This window comes from Dipodomys merriami, unplaced genomic scaffold, assembly GCF_024711535.1.
Source record: "Dipodomys merriami isolate MVZ:Mamm:240054 unplaced genomic scaffold, mDipMer1.0.p SCAF_16, whole genome shotgun sequence".
Taxonomy (NCBI): Eukaryota; Metazoa; Chordata; class Mammalia; order Rodentia; family Heteromyidae; genus Dipodomys; species Dipodomys merriami.
The window spans coordinates 11,555,283-11,579,546 of record NW_027202937.1 but is presented as its reverse complement, the minus strand read 5'-3'; the positions used below and the strand labels follow the sequence as shown (position 1 = coordinate 11,579,546).

Here is a 24,264-nt window from a genome sequence, read left to right as displayed (position 1 = left end):
GACCTTCAGCAGTTCTATCGTTCCGCGCGCTCCGGGGTTGCCTTTGGAGAATGCCAGTCAGGAAAAAGAAAACTAAGCCACTTCTAACTCTTCCGGCTACTGTCAGTAAGTCATAAAAGTAACGTTGTTTCCTACTGTTATCTTCCTTCACTTTCATACTTTTCTCCATGATCTTTACGTCATTGTTTAGGTTTTCGCCACTCAGGTTTTCTCTCTAGACAGCTCTCCGTGAACGCGCGAAAAAGAAGCGCGAGGGGGCGGGGGGAGCCTGCGCGTTCCCACGGGGTCCTTGGCGCCGTAGTCAAGGTGACCTCCGGTCTAACCGGCTTGTTCTAAGTTAAATCTTGCTCTGCAGAAAGGAGGGAAGAAGCAGAGCTCCGAAGTCTGTAGTGAACTGTGTTCAGGAGTCTTGCCTCTCCCCTTTCCCAGAGATGGCGACTGTGGGCAGTAACTGCCCAAAATGTCGTTGGCCCATGTAGCTTGGGGTTCTTGGGTTGGTGGATCAGGGTTGTCAGAAAAGTGTTCTGAATCCCCAGAGTAGAAACAGGGGTCTAGGTTCATCTCCAAGTTTCAAAAATAAATGGTAGGACTCGAGAGCGACACAACTTTCTACAAATAGTATTTGATGGCAATCCGCTGTGTTCTCATAACTTAATGCTGCTCCCTTAGCCCATTGATTTCTCCCCCCTTCCTGAAAAATCTCCCGACAGTCTTATCCCTGTCCTTGAGTTATTCCCAGCAAAACTTCACCCTCGACCTTATCTGAAAGTGCACCATCTGTCACAACTACAAAGACCTTCAAAAGAAACTGCACACTCAAAATGTGTAAAAACCTCCCCCTCCCCCTTGTTTCTCCCACCCAGCTCCCTGTTACATGGAGTCCCTCTGCAGCAATGATTAAAACCTATTCTGGTCTGTTGAGGTCTCTGCCTTCTTTCTCTCCTTTCCTCCGATCTTTCCTAACAGTATTAATGGGCTTTAAATGTTCTTAATCCCATTCCAACCACCTCATTGTTTCTGCTTGGGTTTTTGTTTTGTTTTGTTTCCCCTCCTGAATGAAACATTGTTTTGGGGCTGCTGTGGAAGCTGGATGTGATGTTTTGTTGCTTATTTTATTTTTTTAACCTTTCACTGTCACACACACACACACACACACACACACACACACACACACACACACATATATGTATATATATACATACATATAATTATCTTTAAGTAGTTGTACAAAGAAGTTCCCATTCTACAAAACAGTATATGAGTACAAAGTGTCTGACAACATTGTCACCCATCTCTCTTAACCCATCCCTTCTCTCACTTTTTTTCTTAAATTGAGATTAGGTGATCACATAAATTTCACATATTTCACAGTATTGTGGAATAGTGATACTTAGAGTCACAAACACATTTTAACTTTCACAAGGCAAATTGTCATTATCATGGTCTATACAGTTTGTGAATTCTATGAGCTTTGACAATACAAGTTATTTTTTCCACATCAGGTGATGTTTCCATTTCTTTCCTTTTTTTTAGTGTAGGCTGTTACCACTTATTCTGTTCCTCCTCCTGGCTTCCCTCTGTTACGTGCATATACCTACCATATATATGGTCAAGAACATGGAGTCATTTAGCAATGATACGACAAAATGGGTGGTTGTCTTTTGTTTCTTTTTTTTTTGGGTCTGGTTGTGGGGCCTGAACTCTGGGCCTGGGTACTGTCCCTCAGCTCTTCAGCTCAAGGCTAGCGCTCTACCACTTGAGCCACAGCGCCACTTCCAGCTTTTTTCTTTTTGCTTATGTGGTGCTGAGGAATCGAACCCAGGGCCTCACGCATGCAAGGCAAGCGCTCTACCACTGAGCCACCTTCCCAGCCCCTGTCCTTTGTTTCTTGAGTCCTGTTACTTTGCCATATCTTCTTGTATTTTGGCTTTAGCATCCACACATCAGGGAGACCATGTGCCATTTGTCTCTTTGTTTTTGGCTTACTTCACTCAAAATAATCTGCTCTAGTTCCATCCATTTCCCTGCAAATGCCATTATTTTGTCCTTTCTAATGGCTGTATAATATTCCATTGTATATAGGTGCCACAATTTTTGTTTTTGTTTTTGGTTGGTCGAGGGGCCTGAACTCGGCCTGGGCGCTGTCCCTCAGCTTTTCAGCTGTAGACTAGCGCTCTAGCACTTGAGCCTCAGCCCCACTTCCGGCTTTCTCTGCTTATGTGGTGCTGAGGAATCGAACCCAGGGCCTCATGCATGCAAGGCAAGCACTCTACCTCTAAGCCACCTTCCCAGCCCCAGGTGCCACAATTTTTGGATCCACTCAGTAGTGAGGCATCTGGATTGTTTCCAAATCTTTGCTATTGTGAACAGTGCTGCAATAAACATGGAGGTGCGCCGGGCGCCGGTGGCTCACACCTGTAATCCTAGCTACTCAGGAGGCTGAGATCTGAGGATCGCGGTTCAAAGCCAGCCCGGGCAGGAGAGACCGTGAGACTCCTATCTCCAATAAACCACCAGAAAACCGGAAATGGCGCTGTAGCTCAAGTGGTAGTGTGCTCGCCTTGAGCTGAAGAGCTGAGGGATAGCGCCCAGGCCCAGAGTTCAAGCCCCACGGCCGACAAAAAAAAAAAAAACCATGGAGGTGCATGTGTCTTTGTATATTGGTTCTTGTTGCTCAGGGTAGAGATGACTAGGAGTGGTATGGCTGGGTCATAGGGGAGGTCTACATTTAGCTTTCTGAGGTATCTCCAGACTGTTTTCCAAAGTGGTTGTTATTAGTATACATTCCCACCAGCAATGCAGGAGGGTTCGTCTTTCTCTGCATCCCCTCCAGCATTTGTCGTTGGCTGACTTTAGGATGTGAGCCATTCTGACTGGGGTAAGGTGGTATGTCAATGTTGTTTTTATTTGCATTTTCTTTACATATTGCTTATTTTAAAGTGGCAAGTGTTTAATGCCTTCTTGTTAGCACACTTAGCCATTTAACACTAAGAAGGTACCATTCATATATATATATATATATATATATATATATTTTTTTTTTTTTGTCAATCATGGGGCTTGAACTCTGGGCTTGGGTGCTATCCCTGCGCACTCTTCAGCTCAAAGCGAGCCCTCGACAGCTTGAGCCACAGCACCACTTCTGGTTTTCTGGTAGTTAATTGGAGATAAGAGTCTCACGGACTTTTCTGCCCGGGCTGTCTTTGAACCACAATCCTTAGATCTCAGCCTCCTCAGTAGCTAGGATTACAGGTGTGAGCCACTGGCGCCCAGCTTTGTATTTTTTTTTTTTAATCTTTGGGTTTCAGTTCAACGAATCAGTTTATAATACATTTTGATCTATGTCACCCCTTCCATGATTCTCCCCTATCTTTCCCAATCCCACCCATAACCTTTCATTTATATTTTATAGATAAGCAGACACACTTAGAAAAATAAAACATATCCAGAGCAAACAGTGACAGCCAGGTTGTCAACATCTAGTTATCTTTGTATCTTGCCTCTCTCTTCAATCTCATTAATCAGTCTGTGAAAAGCAAGCTTGCCTTCTGTAGTAAAGAAAAGTAACTGATCTGCTGGACACCAGTGGCTCATGCCTGTAATCCTCACTACTCAAAATCACAGTTCAAAGTCAGCCTGGGTAGGAAAGTGTATGAGACTTGTCTCCAACGAAGCACCAAAAAGCCAGAGTGGAGCTGTGGCTCAAGTAGTAGAGTACTAGCCTTAAGCACAAAAGCTCAGGGACAGTGTCCCAGACACTGGCACAAAGAAAGAAAGAAAGAAAGAAAGAAAGAAAGAAAGAAAGAAAGAAAGAAAGAAAGAAAGAAAGAAAGAAAGAAAGAAAGAAAGAAAGAAAGAAAGAAAGAAAGGAAGAAAGGAAGGGAGGGAGGGAGGGAGGGAGGGAGGGAGGGAGGGAGGGAGGGAAGGAAGGAAGGGAAGGAAGGAAGAAAGAAAGAAGAAAAATAACAGATTCAAGGAATGTATCCAGCCGAGCGCCGGTGGCTCAAGCTACTCAGGAGGCTGAGATCTGAGGATCTCAGTTCAAAGCCAGCCTAGGCAGGAAAGTCCGTAAAACTCTTATCTCCAATAAACCACTAGAAAACCAGAAGTGGTTCTGTGGCTCAAGCAGTAGAGCGCTCTCCTTGAGCAGAAGAGCGCAGGGACAGTGCCCAGGCCCAGAGTTCAAGGCCCAGTACTGACTAAAATAAAGGAATGTATCATAGAAGAGCAATTTACCCAGCCTTAAGTGTCATTTAACTTATTCTACAGTGTTTATCAGTTCTCTAACCTGTGCCAAATGCTATCCTAGGATCTGGGGACACAATGAATGACCCTGTCTTTGCAGAAGCTACATGTAAACATAACGTAAAGCCCCCAAACAAAACAAGATAATGGTGCAAAAGAGTGGTTCTACACACTAGCCTTCCTCTTAGAGCTGCTGTCTGTACTCCTCAGGTTTCCAAAAGAGGAACTATATATTTCTCATTTGAGAGAAACAATAGAGTACTATTTGCTTTTGTTTCTCCAACAAGTTTCAAAGGACAGGCTTTTGAGGTGTCTGGAGAATATGTAAGTGTGGAACAAGATAATGACTGCCATGAGAAATGATGACACAAAAGGAGGCTGCTTTAACTCACCAACTCATTTGTCCATAGTTATTTTATTGACATTTTCATTGTTACAAAGGGAAAGCAAGGCATTAAGGATATAGAAAGGAAGGCCATGCATATAGGGTACACCACATCATTTTAGATCTCAGGAATCAGTAAATATCTGTTGAGTCTTTGGGGAAATAGAAAAAGGAAGTATAGCCAATAAAGAGAAAGGACAGCCTAAGAGAGACAAAAAGATCCTGAGATGCTGTGTCTACCTGGAACCAAAATACTGAAGTTAAATGAGACTCTCCTTTCATCTTTTCAGGGATCTTAAGGTCTCTGGGGAAAGCAAGATGGTAAGAATACATTCTTTAGAGAAGTACCAGGATCACAGAATGAGTGGAATTAGAGAGCCACTAACAAACATCAGGAAGCAGAAATATTTAGCTTTTCACAGGTAAGCAGCAAGTGGTAACAATATCTTGGGGTCCATTTGTTAAATCATAACTAGTACCTACAAGGAACCATGATATTCTCTTAATGATTCCTAATCATCGCAGAAACCTCACAAGGTAGGCATTGTTGTTGTTGTTGTTATTACTATTCCAGTTTTACAAAGGAAGACATTGTGGCTTCCAGGTTAAGTCATCTGTCCCAGCTGCACAGTCAGAATGGGACAGGATTTGGAGAGGAACCCAAATATGCTAGGCTCCGAAGTCAGGGTGTTTTCTACATTCATTACTTCCCTTATGTTCCAAATTACACAGAAGGGTTAGGTGAGGATGACTTGGGCATTTACAAGGTCTTAGTGTTATAGAACACAAAGATTCATGTTTGAGAAGGTTATTTACAAGTCTCAAAGGAGAATATTAGATCCTGCCCCCTAGAATTTCCAGAAAGAATTATGGTGAAATATTATTTTTTTTCTTTTTGGTGCAGTGCTGGGGATTGAATCCAAGGCTTTGTGCATGCTAGACAAGGGAAGTGATATTTATCTGGGAGATTTCTTTGAGGAAAGGACTGTCAGGAGGAGTCAGACCCTATAAAGGGTCCTAGGCAAAGCTCTTAGGCGGTGATCCGGTAGTTGGGGTGGACCTGGGGCCTGACATCACAGACCATGCCAAGAAGCTGGGCCAGGACACGCTCCCGGTTTCTCTGCTGGGAGCTCTGCATGCCCTGTACCTGGCGCCTTGTAGCCTGCTCCACTTCAGCAGACAGGTTCCCTTGGGATCCCATGGCCTGAGGAGTAGGGAAAAGGGAAGGGGTAGAGGAGCAGAAATAGAGAAAGAAAGGTCCAAGCATGTGAAGAGAAAGATCCTGTATAAGACTAAAAAGAGAAGCCTTTCCAAAACCATACCCATCCCACAGAAATACCGAGATATGAAAGAGATCAACATTAACCCCTTACTCTCTAACAGGTAAAATGAGGGATTATCCTAAGACTATAAAATCCCCACCATCAAACTCTAACCCATTTCTATATTACCTTTATAATAACAATAAGAAAATTAAAACAATCCCCACCATCTTCCCACCAATAAAACTCTTCCCTCTACCCTAAATACTATCATATTATGCCACAAAGACTGTGGTGGTTGCTTCTCCCTAAGGTGTAAATATCCTTAAAAAAACAAAAACAAAAACAAAAACAAACTTCCCAGGGTTGGGAAGGTGGTTCAGTGGTACAGTGCTTGCCTTGCATGCCTGAGGCCCTGGGTTCGATTCCTCAGCACCACATAAGCAGAAAAAGCCGGAAGTGGGGCAGAGTCTCATGTGGTAGAGCATTTGCCTTGAGCTGAAGAGCTGAGGCCCAGGCCCAGAGTTCAGGCCGCATGACTAGCAAAACAAAACAAAACAAAAACTCCCCCCAGACTCTAGCTTGGCAAGTGTGGCTCATGCCTGTCATTCTAGCTATTCAAGAGTCTGAGATCTGAAGATCCTGTTTTGAAGTCAGCCCAGATAGGAAAGTTTATGAGACACATCTCCAATTAACCAGCAAAAAGCCAGAAGTGGAGCCGTGGTTCAAGTAGTAGACCACTAGCTTTGAGAGAAAAAGGCAAAGGACAGCATTGGGCCCTCAGTTCAAACTCCCAGTACTAGCATTAAAAAAAATACCTCCTAGACTCTGTTACATATCATGTCAAGGCTTTATCAATGCCGTGGTTCTTACCAGGGTCTTCTCAGCCTCCTGCCAACTTTGTTTCTTGGTGAGTCACCTGCACTCATCTCACTAGATGTACTCACCAATTTGCACCGGATGGATCCCATCTCAATTCCCCTTCAACTCACCGCCTGCTGCTTGCTCTGGAATTCCTGCTCCCGCTCTCTGCGGTATTGTTCTACCTCCATCTGTGCTTCCTCCTTAGCCTGCTTCAGTCTTCGAGCTTTTCCTGGAGGCAGAAGAAAGAATGGGTGGGAAGGGATCCCCCACAAAAATGTGAAAGTTACTAAGCCTTCCCTTAGGTAGCAAAATATTAGAGTCTAACACCTCTCCATTTTTTCTCTACTATTCCATACTCCAGCCCCCAGGTCTCTTCACTAGCCTTGGATTTTCCAAAAGACTCAAATATTTGTTAATCCCTCACCCCTAATTTTCTTTCCAGACTCTGAAGAGAGAAAAGGGGAGACTCACTCTTTCTGGCATCTGCCACCTTTTCAGCTGCCCTCTTCTCAGCTTGTAATAGCTGCTGGATACCCTGGGACTGACTGGCCATTTCTGTCGCTAGGAATGACGCTGTTTTGAAGGCAACCAAGGCACCAGATGGCTCCCACCTCCAATCGCCTAGTTCTCCTCCAGCTCGTTGATGCAGTCCTCCACCACTCCTGGGTCTTAGTGCTCCACTTTTCACTCAGCCTCCTGCACCCAGTGTCTCCCCCAATCTAATCCTCCACTGATGACTGGTCCTCATTCAAGCAGTACCCAAAAGGGCCACCTGGGAGCAGCAGAGACCGGGCCCTGAGCTGATGGCAAATTTCGGACTGCTACAGGGCCTTCCCATCCACTAAGGTCTAAAGATGGGGTTGGGACAGAAAGGGGAGGAATATTTGAGGGGGAGGAGAGCTGGAATGGTGGTCCTCAAGAAGGCACAGAGCCAAAGAATCGGGTGAGAAGACTATCCTACCACGAGATAGGCTTAATTCTCCCAAGTCGCTTTTCTGCCTCCATCTTCTACATTTCCCCAGTCCAAGTTTCTTCTTGCGGTTGTCCTAATATTTTATTTGTTTATTTATTTGTTTTGGCTTCAACAAAGGGCCTTGAGCTTGCTGGGCAAGTGCTCTTCTATTTGAGTCACACCACCAGCCCTCTTACTGTCTTTTCCTCTGTGTGTGTGTGTGTGTGTGTGTGTGTGTGTGTGTGTGTGTGTGTGTGTGTGTGTGTGTGTGTGTCTTAATCTATCCCTATTTGCTTTCATTGTAGTTGGGTTTTTCACTTCCACAGTGATTTTTATCCTGTTTTTATCTCCTCAGTTTTCCTCTATTTTTTCATCTTCCCACCAATCACTGCGCCTTCCACTCTGTGCGCCCCAGTTGGGGGAAGCTGGGGTAACCCTCCTTTCTCCCTGCCCTGGCATCTCATCCCATCTTCCGGTTTCAGGTGGATCCTTTGTCATAAATTCCCTAGTTTCCCCGCCGGAGCCCTAACGAAGAAACCACCGGGTCGGGGATGAGTGATATCCCTCGCGCTTCAAAGCTTATTTCCGCCCCAAACTTGCGTCTCCGCTTACGTCATTTCCGCCAACCTGGAGTATCTCCGCCCTTCCCGCCTCCCTTCTCGGAGCGTCTTAAACACAGGCTTCTGGCCTACGGCTCTGGGGGCACTTGGGGGGCGGGGGACAGGTCTGATGAGTAACCCCTCCCCCCAGGTCTTAGAGGGAGAAGCCTCTACATCTGTCTGCCGGGTACATTATATTAAAATTTCTAGATCATTATTTGAAACTGTGACTTAAGTTCAGATTCTGGCTGGTTAAAAATTTCCCCACCAGGCCCTATTCTTTTTTTTCTCCCTCTCCCCAAAGTTTATTTTTAAAAATGTACCTGGGCTCTTGAGCTTTTAAGTAACTTACGTATCTTTGCAATCAAAATTTACATAAAAAATTAATATGTGCCCCAGCCCCCCTCAAATTTTTCTCTCAGACCTATCATCTGCGCAGGGATGAGGTTTAGGCCTCCTCTTTGCTAGAGATGTGAGAAGAAACAAGGAGATATTTGAGAGACAGGAAGGAATGTCTGAAATGGAGCGGGAGGGACAAGCCAAAATCTGCCCTGACTGCAGCCTTTACTTTTTCCTTTTTCCTCAGCCCAAGAGTTCCATGGCCTCCGCATCCCGCCGCCAACGCCGAGAGCGTCGCTTCCGTCGTTACTTGTCTGCAGGACGGCTGGTGCGCGCCCAGGCCCTCCTCCAGCGACACCCAGGCCTTGATGTGGATGCTGGGCAGCCCCCACCACTGCACCGGGCCTGTGCCCGCCATGATGCCCCTGCCCTGTGCCTGCTGCTTCGCCTCGGGGCTGACCCTGCCCACCAGGACCGCCATGGGGACACTGCGCTGCATGCTGCTGCCCGCCAGGGCCCTGATGGTGAGTCTGCCAGCCAGAGAGACAGTCATGAGCAACTGATCAAATTTGTAGTGAAAGCCAATTTATTGTTGGGAAATAAGCTACTTATTTGGTCAGTGGGGCCTAGGAAGGTAGTTGACCAAGTTGGCATGTGGCAATCACAAGGTGCCTTGACATTACTGAAATACCATTGTCTGAGAAGCCCAGTAGTATTCCCTTGTGTGGATTCTCTCCTGCATGCTCTGTGTGTGTGTGTGTGTGTGTGTGTGTGTGTGTGTGTGTGTGTGTGTGTGTGTGTGTGTGTGTGTGTGTGTGTGTGTGTGTGTGTGTGTGTGTGTGTGTTGACAAGATCTTGCGAGGCCAGACTAGTCTTTAAATTTGCTTGTCTGCCTGCTTGCCTGTCTTTCTTTCCTTCCTTCTCTCCTTCCTTTCTTCCTTCCTTCTACTTTTCCTTTCTGTCTTTCTTTCTTTCTTTCTTTCTTTCTTTCTTTCTTTCTTTCTTTCTTTCTTTCTTTCTTTCTTTCTTTCTTTCTGTTGGTTGTGGGGTTTGAACTCTGGGCATAGGTGCTGTCCCTCAGCTCTTCAGCTCAAAGTGAGCACTCTATCACTTGAGCCAAGGGCCACTTCCAGTTTCTGAGTGGTTTATTGGAGATAAGAGTCTCACAGACTTTTCTGCCCTGGCTGGCTTTGAACCATGATCCTTATATCTCAGTCTCCTGAGTAGCTAGGATTACAGGTGTGAGCCACCAGCGCCCAGCTTTTCTTTCTTTCTTTTTATAATTTTTTTTATTGTAAAGATACTGTACAGAGGGGGTTACAGTTACATGAGTAAGGTAATAAGTACATTTCCTACCATCTCTTCCCCCCCACCTCCCCAATTCCTCCCTCCTTTTCTTTCCCTTTCCCTTTCCCTTTCCCTCCTTCCCTCCCCTCTCCCTCCCTCCTTTCCTTCCTTCCTTCCTTCCTTCCTTCTTTCCTCTTTCTCTTTCTGTTACTCTCTTACTCTCTTTTCTTTTCTTTTCTTTTTCTTTTTTTGTGTGTGCCTGTAGTAGGACTTAAACTCAGGGCCTGAGCATTGTTCCTTAGATTTTTTTTTGCTCAAGACCAGTCGGTGCTCTATTACTTGAGGCACACTCCTATTTCCATCTATTTGGTAGAGATAAGAGTTTCATAGACTTTCCTACCTGGGTTGGCTTCAAACACAACCCTCAGATCTCAGATTCCTGAGTAGCTAGGATTATAGGTGTGAGCCACCAGCAGCCCATCTCAGACACTTTTTTTTTTTTTTGTTAGTCCTGGAGCTTGAAATGAAGAGCCTGGGCACTGTCCCTGAGCTTCTTTTGCTCAAAGCTAGCAGTCTACCACTTGAGCCACAGTGCCACTTCCAGCTTTTCTGTGTATGTGGTACTGAGGAATCCAATCCAGGGCTTCATGCATGCTAGGCAAGCACTCTACCACTGAGCCACACCCCCAGCCCTCCGATGCTTCTTACAAAGTAACTCATTGAACCCTTACAGCAACCATTAACAGGTTTTTCTGGATAAGAGAACTAGGCAGGGCTGGGAATGTGGCTTAGTGGTAGAGTGCTTGCCTAGTATGCATGAAGCCCTAGGTTTGATTCCTCAGTACCACATAAACAGAAAAAGCTGGAAGTGACGCTGTGACTGGTGGTAGAGTGCTAGCCTTGAACACAGAGAGGCTCTGGGACAGCGCCCAGGTCCTGAGTTCAAGCTCCAGAACTGGCAAAAAAAAAAAAAAAAGAGAGAGAGAGAGAAAGAACTAGGCACAGAGAAGTTAAGTCATTTGTCAAAGTTATACAACAGAGATTATAATCAAGGCAGCCTGAAAACCTAGACTATCTATGCTTCTAAGAACTACATTGTCCTGGGTTATATGTTATAGGATTTCACAGTGTCTGTGCCTACATTTAAAATATCCCTGATAAGTTTGGTTTGTGTGTGTATGTGCGTGTGAATCCTGGGGCTTGAACTCAAGGTCTGGGCACTGTCCCTGAGCTTTTTGCACTCTATCCCTTGAGTCATCGTGCCACTTCTAACTTTTTCTATTTATGTGATACTGAGGAATTGAACCCAGGGCTTCATGCATGCTAGACAAGTACTGTACCACTAAGCCATATTCCCAGCCTCCAAAACTTTTTTTTTTTTGGGTCCGGCTGTGGAGCCTGAACTCTGGGCCTGGGCACTGTCCCTCAGCTCTTCAGCTCAAGGCTAGCGCTCTAGCACTTGAGCCACAGCACCACTTCCGGATTTTTTCTTTTTGCTTATGTGGTGCTGAGGAATTGAACCCAGGGCCTCATGCATGCAAGGCAAGTGCTCTACCACTGAGCCACCTTTCCAGCCCAAGGAGTACATTTCTTATCAAGCATTGTTGCCTCCTTTGTTTTTCCCCTACCATCCCTTCCCTCCTACCTCCACAACTACATTTCCCTCCATGCCCCCACCCTCCCCCAGTTCGATTTTCTTTTTAATTTAATTTAATTTTATTTATTAGTTTTTTTTGGGGGGTACAGTCGTGGGGCTTGTACTCTGGGCCTGGGCGCTGTCCCTCAGCTCTTCAGCTCAAGGCTAGCACTCTACCACTTGAGCCACAGCACCACTTCCGGCTTTTTTCTTTTTGCTTATGTGGTTCTGAGGAATCGAACCCAGGGCCTCAGGCATGCAAGGCAAGCGCTCTACCACTGAGCCACCTTCCCATCCCCTCTTTTTAATTTTAAAAGCAAAAGAAGTTTGCCAAGTACAAGTATCTGGCTGATCAGAGGATCCTAAACCAGTTCCCATCTATGACATGAACAGGTCAGGAACCTGTAACTTGCTTCTCTGAAACTGGTATTTTGACAAGTAAATAAACCAAACTTTTGCAGTGGTTTGATACTCACAAAATGATAACTATATTAGTTTTATTTTTATATTGCTTAAGTGAAACTTTTTTTGGGGGGGCGGGGTCCAGTCGTGGGGCCTAAACTCTGGGCCTGGACGCTGTCCCTCAGCTCTTCAGCTCAAGGCTAGCACTCTACCACTTGAGCCACGGTGCCACTTCTGGCTTTTTTTTTTTCTGCTTATGTGGTGCTGAGGAATCGAACCCAGGGCCTCAGGCATGCAAGGCGAGCGCTCTACCACTGAGTCACCTTCCCAGCACAAGTGAAACTTTTTTTTTTTTGGGGGGGGGGTCCAGTTGTGGGGCCTGAACTCTGGGCCTGGGCACTGTCCCTCAGCTCTTTAGCTCAAGGCTAGTCCTCTACCACTTGAGCCACAGCACCACTTCCGGCTTCTTTCTTTTTGCTTATGTGGTGCTGAGGAATCGAACCCAGGACCTCATGCATGCAAGGCAAGCGCTCTACCACTGAACCACCTGCCCGGCCCCCCAAGTGAAACTTTTTTTTTTTTTTTTTGCCAGTAATGGGGCTTGAACTCTGGGCCTGGGTGCTGTCCCTCAGCTCTTCAGCTCAAGGCTAGCACTCTACCACTTGAGCCACAGCACCACTTCTAGCTTTTTTCTGCTTATGTGGTGCTGAGGAATCGAACCCAGGGCCTCATGCATGCAAGGCAAGCACTCTACCACTGAGCCACCTTCCCAGCCTCCCCAAGTGAAACTTTTTGAATCGTGAAAATGTCCCTGACAGTGTGGTAGGCAATTCTTTCATTGTATTGAATTCTAAGAAGTATATAAGACTGACATCTCATTTATAAGAAAGTAGAGCTAAGAAGTGGTATGAAGCCTTACAGCTGAGAGATCATAGTCTTCCAAAGAGGCACCCTGGCTCAGTGCTTTCACTCTCCAAATCTTAAACTTCTTCAGGCCATATTTCTTCCTGATGCCCTCCTAGCTCTGCCACCAGGTGGCTTTCTGTCTACTGGGTCAGCAGGCCCATCTCATTGAGCTGCCAGCTGCTTTAAAGTCAAATGAAAAGATCTTTTTTGAATAGACCCAGAATCCTCTGCCAGAGGTTTTCCCCATAATTCCCATGTTAGGTCTGAGGAATGTAGCAGTGCATGCTGGAGTGGAGACTTGTTATATCAGCCAGTAAAATGCTAGTGAAGGTCTCTACCTTGTTGTTATTGTTGTTGTTTTTGTGTGTGTGTTTTCTTTTTGGTGTACTGGTCTTAGGACATGAACTGATGGCCTGGGCATTGTCCCTGAGCTTTTTTTGCTCAAGGGACAAAATTGGAGAGAAAGCCCTAGAGACTAGAATTTCTGCTTATTTTCTTCTGTCGTGTGTGTATGGGGGGGGGGGGCGTATGTGCTCACGTGTGTGCTGTTCTTGGGGCTTGAACTCAGGCCTGGGTGTTATCCCTAAGCTTTTTGTTTCCTCAGGGCTATCAGTCTGCCACTTGAGCCACAGCTCTATTTCTGTTTTTTTGGTAATTAATGGGAGGTAAGAGTCTCATGAATTCCTGACCGGGCTGGCTTTGAATTGGACCATCAGTTCTCAGCCCCTTGAGTAGCTAGGATTACAGGTGTAAGCCACTGGCCCCTGGCTGGTCCTCTACACGTTTGGATTTTAGTGACTTTTTTTGTGCCGGTCCTGGAATTTGAACTCAGGGCCTGGGCACTGTCCCTAAGCTTCTTTGGCTCAAGACTAGTACTCTACACTTGAACCACAGTGCCACTTCTGGCTTTTTCTGAGTAGTTTATTGGAGATAAGAGTCTCATGGACTTTTCTGCCTAGGCTGGCTTCAAACTATCTTAGCCTCCTAAGTAGCTAGGATCATAGGCATAAACCACCAGTACTTGGCTTTTTAGAGACTTTAAAACCTGTCATCTCATGGGAAAGTATTCTTAGCTAAATAAGAACTCCCTAGTAAAACAATAACCATTCTCTACATACAACAAGAATTAGTGAACATTGAGAAACAGAATTATTTTTTTCATAGTCTTTTCGAAAAGAATAAAATCCCAGTGTCGGAGGCATAGCTCAGTTAGTAGAGTGCTACTGAAAGAGCAAAAGTGTCAGGTACCAAGTTTGAGTCCTTGTCTCACGTCCAAAAAAAAAAAAAAGGAAAAAAAAATCTCGAACCAGCCTGGTTGGTTTGTGACAAGGTATAGCTCAGGCTGGCATGGAACTCCTGATCCTCCTGTCTCAGCCTCCTTGAGTGCCGGAATTACAGATATGTGCCACCACACCCAGCCCATTTACCACACTTCTGTTCTGTGCCAACACAGTACCAGACATCTATTACCACAGCAGAAAGAAGAGGTGGCCTCGTTTTAAAATGACTGAGCATCCGGTGGATGTTCCATTTGCCTTTCCAGCCTCGGCTTCTGCCACACGCCCACGGACTCACCACTTTAGCTATGTGGTCCTGTCTTCAGTGACAAGCCTGCTTGTCTTTTGCCCATTGTCTTCCCTTCTTCCTAATATCTAGTTTGTGAAGCATTTCTCTCCCTTCTAGCTTAATGCAGGCCTACCTCCTCCGCACAGCCCTCTCTCACTATCCTGCCTATCCACCTTTACCTTTTTCTTCTCTGAATCTCAACCCCTGTTCAGTATAGGCTTCTGATACTGGCTCTAGTTTGTTTTTGTTTTTATTTATTTATTTTTGGCCAGTCATGGGGCTGGGCACTATCCCTGAGCTCCCCCCCTCTACCCCTCTCCATGGGGCCAGTCATGGGGCTTGGGCACTGTCCCTGTGCTCTTTAGCTCAAGGCAAGCGCTCTACTGCTTGAGCCATAGCACCAGCTCTGGTTTTCTGGTGGTTTAGTAGAGATAGACTTTCCTGCCCAGGCTGGCTTTGAGCTGGGATCTTCAGATCTCAGCCTCCTGAGTAGCTAAGATTACAGATGTGAGCCACTGATGCCCTGAGCTTCTTTTTGCCCAAGGCTAGCTCTCTACCACCTGAGCCACAGCGCCACTTCCAGCCTTTTCTTTTTATGTGGTACTGAGGAATTGAACCCAGGGATTCATGCATGCTAAGCAAGCACTTTACCACTAAGCTACATTCCCAGCCCATGTTTTTGTTGTTGTTGTTGTTGTTGGTTGTGGGACTTGAACTCTGGGCCTGGGTGCTGTCCCTCGGCTCTTCAGCTCAAGACAAGCACTCTACCACTTGAGCCACTTTCAGTTTTCTGGTGGTTTATTAGAGATAAGAGTCCCACAGAGGGGCTGGGAAGGTGGCTCAGTGGTAGAGTGCTTGCCTTGCATGCATAAGGCCCTGGGTTCGATTCCTCAGCACCACATAAGCAGAAAAAGCTAGAAGTGGTGCTGTGGCTCAAGTGGTAGAGCCTTGAGCTGAAGAGCTAAGGGACAGTGTCCAGGCCCAGAGTTCAGGCACTATGACTGGCAAAAAAAAAAAAAAAAAAAAATCCCACAGACTTTGTTGCCCAGGCTGGCTTTGAACTGCGATCCTCAGCTCTCAGCCTCCTGAGTAGATACATGACATGAGCCACCAGCACCCAGCTTTTGTTTTTGTTTTTTAGTCAAAGTTATTATATTGCTCAGGTTGGCCTTGGACTTTTGGGCTTGATCTATCTATACCTGTCTCCAAAGTAGCAGGTACTAAGGCATGTGACACTGGGCCTAACTATGATATTTGCTCTATTTACAAGTGTTTTCATGCATGGCATGTGTTCATGGTATGTTCATGGTGGCACTTTCCTTAATCTCAGCTATGAGGGAAGTATAGGTAGGATATAAAAGTAAGATATCCTATCTAAAAAAATAACTCAAACCTACTCAGGAGACTAAGTTCTGAGAATCTCAGTTTAAATCCAACCCAGGCAGACAAATTAGAGAGATACTTACCTCCGGTTAACCAGCGAAAAGCCGAAAGGGGAAGTATGGTTCAAGTAGTAGGACACCAGCCTTAGGTAAAAAGCAAAGTGGGAGTTTGGGGCTCTGAGTTCAAGCCCCAGTAGCAGAAAAAAAAAAAAAATAGGATGACAGTGTAAAAATGATAACATCAACATGTCCTATGATAGAAACAGGGTGTTTTTTTTTTCTTTTGTACTATACTTCGTGCTTGTCTAGATTTTGTGTGTGTGTGTGTGTGTGTGTGTGTGTGTGTGTGTGTGTGTGTATCCTGGGACTTAAACTCAGGGCCTGGGCACTGTCCCTGAGCTCAAGGCTGGCTCTCTACCACTTGAGCCATAGTCCTACTTCTGACTTTTTGGTAGAGTTTCCAACCTGGGCTGGCTTTAAACTACAATTCTTGCATTTTAGCCTTCTGAGGTATTAAGACAACAGGTGTTAAGTCACTGGTTCCTTTTTCAAAAAGAAAGAAAGTTTTAATTTAGTTATATCCTTTTCACATTAAAATATCAATTAAAATTGGAAAGAAAGGCCCAGATTATCTGAAGCACACACATACGTCGAGAAGTTTGGGGACAGTCAGCTGTATAATAGATTTTCACAGCAGTGACAATGAGCTACAAAATAAAACAAACTCTTCAGAGCCTACCTTCTCTTTCTCATGCTTACAAGTAGACATCAAAGCCTCCCCGAGAAATAGTCCTGCTAAAATGCAAAATATCATTAGAAGATAGTTTCCTAGACTTGTCATAAGGATGTTTGATTTGCTTCCTAGGACAAACGAAAAATCTGATTAATATTTTGCTGGTGAGTAAAAAATCAGAAGGATTAAAAAATATGGCACAGAGAAATTAATTTTTAATAAAATAAGAGAGCCAGGCAAAAAAAAAAAAGAAAGAAAGAAAGGCCCAGAGACTAGAATTTCTGCTTATTTTCTTCCAGTCTTTGTGTGTGTGTACATGAGTGCTAGTCCTGGGGCTTGAACTCAGGCCTGGGTGCTATTCCTAAGCCTTTTTTCCCCTCAAGGCTCTGCCACTGCCACTTAAGCTACAGCTCCAATTCTGTCTTTTTAGTGTTTAATTGGAGTTAAGAGTCTTGTGGACTTTTCCTACCTGGGCTGGCTTTAAACCTCAATCTTTTTTTTTTTTTTTGGTCGGTCGTGGGGCTTGAACTGTGGGCCTGGGCGCTGTCCCTCAGCTCCTCAGCTCTTCAGCTCAAGGCAAGCGCTCTACCACTTGAGCTACAGCGCCACTTCCGGTTTTCTGGTGGTTTATTGGAGATAGGAGTCTCACGGTCTCTCCTGCCCAGGCTGGCTTTGAACCGCGATCCTCAGATCTCAGCCTCCTAGGATTACAGGCGTGAGCCACCAGCGCCCGGCTTAAACCTCAATCTTTAGATCTCACCTGTCTGAGTAGCTGGGATTACAGGCATGAGCCACCAATGCTTAGCCTTTCTTTTTTTCTTTTTTCTTTTTGGTTGGTCGTGGATCTTGAACTCTGGGTCTAGGTTCTGTCCCTCACCTCTTGAGCTCAAGACCAGTGCTTTACCACTTGAGCCACAGCGCCACTTCCAGTTTTCTGGTGGTTTATTGGCAATAAGCGTCTCATGGACTTTCCTGCTCTGAACCTCGATCCTCAGATCTCAGCCTCCTGAGTAGCTAGGATTACAGGCATGAGCCACCAGTGCCTGGCATCCAGCCTTTCTTTTCTTTTCTTTTTTTTTTTTTTGGAGGGGGGTCCGGTCGTGGGGCCTGAACTCTGGACTTGGGCACTGTCCCTCAGCTCTTCAGCTCAAGGCTAGCGCTCTACCACTTGAGCCACAGCACCACTTCCGGCTTTTTTCTTTTTGCTTATGTGGTGCTGAGGAATCGAACCCAGGGCCTCAGGCATGCAAGGCAAGCACTCTACCACTGAGCCATTTTCCTAGCCCCCCAGCCTTTCTTTTGAAGATGGGTCTATGTTGCCTGGTTGTCCTGGAGCTCCTGGGCTCAAGCAGTTCTATGTCAGCTTCAAGGGACTACAGATAGCATGCCCAGCTTGGTCTTTTTTTTTTCAAATAATTAAGACCAGACAGTTTTACAGCCAACTCCCCTCCCCCACTCTCCACGCCCACAAATGTCATTGTCTGAATTGTTTAATCTATACTATATTTTACTCACCATGTTTTTCTAGTTTGGAAGCCTTATTCAAACCTATTAATTAAAAACCTCCTATGTGCAAGCCTAAGCAACACCCTCTCCCCCATCTTCCACCCCCAATCTGCAATGAGCCCTGGTGAAATAAGTTCTTAAAAAACAGGCCTAGGTACTTGCTGGATAGGACAATTTAGGAGGGTCACAGCAGCAATACTAAGAAGTGACCCCTCCCCTCTAGCAGATGTGATTCGGGTGTGGCTGTGGATACCTTGGGTAGCCAAGGGTGGGCACTTTGTCTTTCTCCCTTTCTTGCAGTGACAGATCAATCCTTCCCCTGTACTATGCCATCCTTCTGCCAAGTAATGGTACTTTCACACCACCAAATACAGATTGAGAAAGTAGGTCCACAGGAAGGGAGGCTGCTGCTCTCAACTTCCTGTGTCCCCTGAGAGAAAGAAGAGGTTGGTGGTGGCCAATATGAGTGGGCCTAGCCAGCAGTAGGATACCTGAAATGCAGGCAAGCAAGCAACATACTCTGGAGCATATGCTGTGAGGACAGGGTTCAGAAAGAGGCGTGTCCAAGAATGTCAGCCCTCTCCTAGTCCTGCCAGATCCTGGGAGAGACCCTCTATCTCACCCTCCTGTCCTGGGTCCTTTGAGAAGAGCCTGCCCTGCTACTAGCCACATTTGTGTGGCTCACATTTGTTACTTGCTTTCCCTACCTCTCTTCCCATTATTCCTTAGGTTAGGCTGGCTAAGGAATTCCCTGGGAAACAATTGTTTTACTGGATTTATTGAAAAGTGTTATTAAGTGTATGTTTAGGCTGGGCGCTGGTGGCTCACACCTGTAATCCTAGCTACTCAGGAGGCTGAGATCTGAGGATCAAGGTTCAAAGCCAGCCCGGGCAGGAAAGTCCATGGGATTCTTAGCTCTAATAAACCACCAGAAAACTGGAAGTGGTGCTGTGGCTCAAGTGGTAGAGCGCTAGTACCACTTAAACCAATATAAACTTAAGCCTTTTTTTTTTTTTTTTGGTTGGTCATGGGGCTTGAACTCTGGGCCTGGGCACTGTCCCTCAGCTCTTCAACTCAAAGTTAGTGCTCTACCACTTGAGCCACAGCATCACTTCCCAGCCTTTTCTGTTTAATTGCATGCGAGGCAAGCACTCTGGCACTGAGCCACCTTCCCAGCCTCTGATGTATAGTTTTGAGTGAGAAACATAGTAAAGAATATGTAGTATAACATTTTCGAGTCAAAAATGGAACATACAAGGCTGGGAATGTGGCTTAGTGGTAGATTACTTGCCTAGCATACATGAAGCCCTGGGTTGGAATCCTCAGTATGATTTAAACAGCTGGAAGTGGTGCTGTGGCTCAAGTGGTAGAGTGCTAGCCTTGAGCAAAAGAAGCTCAGGGGCAGTGCCAAGGCCCTGAGTTCAAGTCCCAGGACTGGCAAAAAAAAAAAAGGAATGCACAGTCTAAGGATTTTGGCATTTTCCTAGGTGACCCAGAAGACAGGGTTATAAAATGTCATTTGACATAGTAGAACTCTGAGCACACTAAAAGTGTTTTGGATTAGGTTACTTTTTTTTTTTTTTTTTTTTGCTAGTCCTGGAGCTTGAACTCAGGATCTGGGCACTGTCCCTAAGCTTCTTTTGCTCAAGGCTAGCACTCTACCACTTGAGTCACAGCACCACTTCTGGCTTTTTCTGTTTATGTAGTACTGAGGAATTGAACCCAGGGATTCATGCATGCTAGGCAAGCACTCTACCACTAAGCCACATTCCCAGTGGCTTAGTGGTTACATTTTGTTTGTTTGGCCAGTCCTGGGGCTTGAACTCTGGATCTGGGTGCTGTTCCTGAGATTATGCTCAAGGCTAGCACTCTACCTCTTGAGCCACAGTGCCACTTCCAGCTTTTTCTGATTAGTTTTAGTGGAGATAAGAGTTTTATAGACTTTCCTGTCTGGGCTGGCTTCGAACTTGATCCTCAAGTCTCAGCCTCTTGAGTAGTTAGGATTTCAGGTGTGAGCCACCAGTGTCTGGCTAGGTTAAGTTTTTTAGACCCAGGATTCTGAGTCCTTCTTAGCTATGTGAGAGTATTTTAAACACCACACTTATTATTCATATAAACTGTCAGCAAATATTTGTCAAGAACAGTTATTTCCTAACATCCAGGAAGTATCCATGTGGGCCACTTAAGACTAAGACTATCTGGGTGATGGTGGCCCATACTTGTAGTCCTAACTACTCAGGAGTCTGAGATTTGAGGATTGTGGTTTAAAGCCAGCCTGGACAGGAAAATCTACGATAGTCTTATCTTCAACTAGCCACTAAGAAGCCAGAAGTAAAGCTGTGGCCCAAGTGGTAGAATACTAGCCTTGAGCACAAAAGGTCAGGGATAGTGCCTAAGCCCAGAGTTCAAGCCCCAGGGCCAGCAAAAAAAAAAAAAAAAGACCAAGAGTAATCACCTAAGTCCAAAGCACTAAGACTATTGCCTAAGAATGGGAATAATCAGGCAGAACCCAATGTAGTGGCCCTACCTAGGCTTGGGGTCCCAGCTGACTTCTGCTCACTGCTCTTGCATCCATAGCTTACACAGACTTTTTCTTGCCATTGCTGAGTCGCTGTCCTTCCGCCATGGGGATAAAGAATAAGGATGGGGAGACCCCTGGGCAGATTCTGGGCTGGGGACCCCCCTGGGATTCTGCTGAAGAGGAGGAAGACGATGAAGCTTCCAAGGAGCAGGAATGGAGGCAGAAGTTGCAGGGCGAGCTGGAGGACGAGTGGCAGGAGGTCATTGGGAGATTTGAAGGTGAGATTTGAAACTGTGCTACCCACAGTTGCCTTTTCTTGCGCCCACATGGGGCTTTCTCTGTGCCCTTTCTCTCTACTTCCCTAGCTCTCATGGTATATCCCCTTCTCACAGCCTCTCTCCAGTGATCCCATCCCACTTCCCAAACAGATGACACTTCTGGAGAGACCCAGGAACCTGAGTCCTTCTCAGCATGGTCAGATCGCCTGGCCCGAGAGCACGCCCAGAAGCGCCAGCAGCAGCAGCAGCGGGAGGCAGAAAGATCTTGCCGAACCCTGCGGGCTGAGAGCTCCAGTCACAGCTGGCGACAGCAAGAGGAGGAGCAGCGGCTTTTCAGAGAGCGAGCCAGAGCCAAGGAGGAAGAACTTCGGGAGAGCCGAGCCAGAAGAGTCCACGAGGCTCGAGGGGACCAAGGGCCAGAGCCAGCCAGAGCCGGGCCAAGGGCAGAGCACCCCAGAGGGGCAGGGCGAGGCAGTCTCTGGCGCTTTAGTGATGTACCCTGGCCCTGCCCTGGGGGAGGAGACCCAGAGGCCATGGCCGCAGCCCTGGTCGCCAGGGGCCCACCCTTGGAGGAGCAGGGGGCTCTGAGGAGGTACTTGAGGGTTCAGCAGGTCCGTTGGCACCCTGATCGTTTCTTGCAGCGATTCCGAAGCCAGATTGAGACCTGGGAGTTGGGCCGGGTGATGGGGGCTGTGACAGCCCTTTCTCAGGCCCTAAATCGCCATGCCGAGGCTCTCAAGTGACCGCAGGGAAAGAACAAGAAACTGTGGGGATGTAGCCTTAGGGACAATCAGGAAGAGGGAGGGCAAGGTCAGGGATGGGGCTGGACAAGGAAAAGGCAGATGCTGCCCAAAGGGACATGGGGTGGGAACGAAACTTTTAACAAGAGGGGTGGGGCCCATGGGCCTCTACCGCTACTCTTGACTCTGCCATTTCCTAATAAGACCTGGTTCCACATCCGCGCACTCCCAGAGTCTCCTCTGCCTTTTTCCATTGCTATGGTTTTCATCACCCATGACATCTCCTTTCCCGCCCGCCTGCCGAAACCCACAGCTCCTACACACCTGCAACACACACACACACCATTGTGTGCCCTCAGATTCCCCACCACAATCCCCAGAAACCTCCTGCTTGCCCACCCTCAAGATCAGCCCTCAGAAGGAATGGTCTGTTCTCAGGCCTCCCTCCGCCCCATGTGCTGGGGTCCTGTGCACACTTGTCTATGTCTGGAGAAACAGATGTGAACAGAGGCAAAAAGGGAACAAAACCAGTTTCCTCCCCAACCAAGCTCCCCAAGCAGAACCACATCCTCCTCCCCACCGAACACCCTCCTCCAACACAGGGCTTTCCCTTTGCTGAGTCACTGAATGAGCCAAGTTGGGGGCAGCGGGTTAGGGGACCCTGAGGAGCTGAGGGAAGGTAGGTAATGGAAGTAGAACGGATGGAGGAAGAGCCCTGTGGAAGAGGGAAATTTGATTGCTAAAAATAGAAACAAAAGAAGGAGGCGGAAAGAGCCAAATTATGTAACCTGGGTTGCCTGTTCTTGGGCAACCAGAGATCCACACCCAAGAGCAGGCAAGCTTCTGGGCCACCAGCTGGCTCTCCCTCCAGCGTCCCAGCCCCATCTCTTCTGGGGCTCCAATACCTCTCTCATCTAGCTTCTGCCATATCTCTGAGCTTCATCTCTGAGGATGCCAGGCTAGTTCTTTTACATAAACATCTTTTTCCAAGAGCTGGTAGTTGAGGTCCTGAAAGATGGAGGTAAATGACCTGGGGGCTCCCATGAAGGAAACAAGGGTATTCCAACATCTGCTCCCACTCCAATTCTTGGAAATGAGCAGGCCAAACCCCACTGCCATCACCCAGAACACAACTGGGAACTCAGCCAAAAAAAATCACCAGGAGCAAAAGGAGAGGGTAAAGTGCAAGCATGCGCATGTGTACATCTGAATCTTTCCAACCAGACACATGATTGTCAAATCTTAAGCCCAGGCCTACACAGGAGGTCCCAGATGTAGAAGTGGAAGGTGGCAGAATACAAGAGGGGAAAGCTGCTGGGAACATGAGGTGAGCATAAGACCCTGGGAGAAGACAAGAGCCTGAAGTTAGGAAGAAGCCCAAGGCCTCAGACAGATGTTCAAGGGCAGAAGAGGGTATCACTGATGAGAAAGATCCTGTGAGAGGAAGCTGCTGTGATTCAGAGAAGAGACTTAGAACTCTGAGCAACCCAGGCGTCCAGTTCCTCTCACAGGCCGGAGATTTCGGAAGTGGCATGCAAAGAACCCAGGTTTGGAGCTGGGGTTAGGATCCCTTAGCTGGTGGAGGTTGAGAGGTAAGCAACAGAAAACACTTTTACACCTCTGAGATTTCTCCGTTGTCTCAAAAGCACATCATTTCCCTTCTGCAAGTATTACATAAAACCAAAGTAAGATAAGCCTTAATACCTGGGTCCCTAGAACTCCCTCTTCAATGTCCCTCCCTGGTGTCTGGCCCCCCAGCCCTCCTGGGGGTTCCCCTGAGATAAAGGCTGTTCACTTTCTCTGACCACATGGTTTCCGCTTCTGTGTCTCTTGTTTCCTAGGCTGATAAAAATACTTAGCCCTAGAGGCCCTGGCTTCCTCTGACAGGCAGAATAAGGGGTAGCAGGCATCCTGTTCACCACAGTGGGGGAGGAAGGGCACTCAGGGACCCCCAAGGGGTGACTCAGTACCTCCCAGAAGAGTCAGAAGTATATCTGTTCCCTCAGGCTGGAACCAGTAGTTGGGTCTCAGTAGATGATGCCTTGGGGTTCAATGTGAGAATCAGAGTTGGGAAAAGAAATGTGAGATTGAAGAGGGTCAGTTGGGATTGTGTAGGGGGACATGTTTGGGTTAAGTTAGGAAAGCGACCTAGGAGGGATTCCATTTGATGCAGGCAGGTCAACTGGGCTTTGGTAGCCCAAAGGTAAATTCAAACCTGGCTTCAGATTTATCCAGTAGGGGGACAGACCTATACTTAATTGACCGGAGACATGCCGAGTAAACTTTATACTAGGACATATTGGATGCAGATGGGGAGAGGGAGAGAGCATTTTAATGGTGGAATGGATAGAAAGGTTTGGTAGGTAAGTGTCTTGAGTAGAGGCTGGGAGATGAGTGTGTACATGGTATGTACAGGAATCACTGAGTATCCTGCAGTAGAGAAGCATGGTGCAGGGGAGCACATATGAAGAATGACCACAGATGCCAATGTTGAAGACTCAGCCTTGTGGCAGTGACCTCAGGGACAGCTGTAAAGAGAATGCTGCAGAATTCTCCACACAAGGGATAAGAAAACCCACTGCATACCCACAATGCGTTAACCAGCCCTTTTCTTTCAGTAATCCTGTTGTTGGGGGTCTCAAAACACAATACCCCAAAGTA

General features: G+C 46.7%; 2 protein-coding genes across 3 annotated transcripts; one reads left to right on the top strand and one right to left on the bottom strand.

The window, feature by feature from the left end:
• On the top strand, positions 1-23,407 carry Nfkbil1 (NFKB inhibitor like 1). 2 transcript variants are annotated; one of them, XM_070024182.1, is made up of 4 exons: positions 1-105; positions 8,894-9,170; positions 20,642-20,863; positions 21,014-23,407. In XM_070024182.1, the coding sequence occupies exons 2-4, from the start codon at positions 8,906-8,908 to the stop codon at positions 21,604-21,606; spliced, it is 1,080 nt and encodes a 359-aa protein (XP_069880283.1). In that variant the 5' UTR covers positions 1-105; positions 8,894-8,905; the 3' UTR covers positions 21,607-23,407. The 2 variants fall into 2 exon arrangements, with proteins under 2 accessions (XP_069880283.1, XP_069880282.1); XM_070024181.1 differs by lacking the exon at positions 1-105 and adding an exon at positions 8,360-8,494.
• Positions 4,642-7,443, bottom strand: Atp6v1g2 (ATPase H+ transporting V1 subunit G2). Its single transcript, XM_070024177.1, has 3 exons — positions 7,228-7,443; positions 6,885-6,985; positions 4,642-5,834 (listed from the first exon to the last, which is right to left on the bottom strand). The coding sequence occupies exons 1-3, from the start codon at positions 7,307-7,309 to the stop codon at positions 5,661-5,663; spliced, it is 357 nt and encodes a 118-aa protein (XP_069880278.1). The 5' UTR covers positions 7,310-7,443; the 3' UTR covers positions 4,642-5,660.
• Positions 23,408-24,264: the final 857 nt, after the last annotated feature.

Bases quoted from the DNA above. Each gene is read 5' to 3' on its own strand.
- Atp6v1g2 (XM_070024177.1), bottom strand. From the start codon at position 7,309: ATGGCCAGTCAGTCCCAGGGTATCCAGCAGCTATTACAAGCTGAGAAG. The intron at 6,986-7,227 runs GTGAGTCTCCCC...TTCTGCCTCCAG, and splicing joins GGTGGCAGATGCCAGAAAGA to GAAAAGCTCGAAGACTGAAG. The intron at 5,835-6,884 runs GTGAGTTGAAGG...CCTACTCCTCAG, and splicing joins TCCAGAGCAAGCAGCAGGCG to GCCATGGGATCCCAAGGGAA.
- Nfkbil1 (XM_070024181.1), top strand. From the start codon at position 8,438: ATGAGTAACCCCTCCCCCCAGGTCTTAGAGGGAGAAGCCTCTACATCT. The intron at 8,495-8,893 runs GTACATTATATT...CTTTTTCCTCAG, and splicing joins CCTCTACATCTGTCTGCCGG to CCCAAGAGTTCCATGGCCTC. The intron at 9,171-20,641 runs GTGAGTCTGCCA...TTGCATCCATAG, and splicing joins TGCCCGCCAGGGCCCTGATG to CTTACACAGACTTTTTCTTG.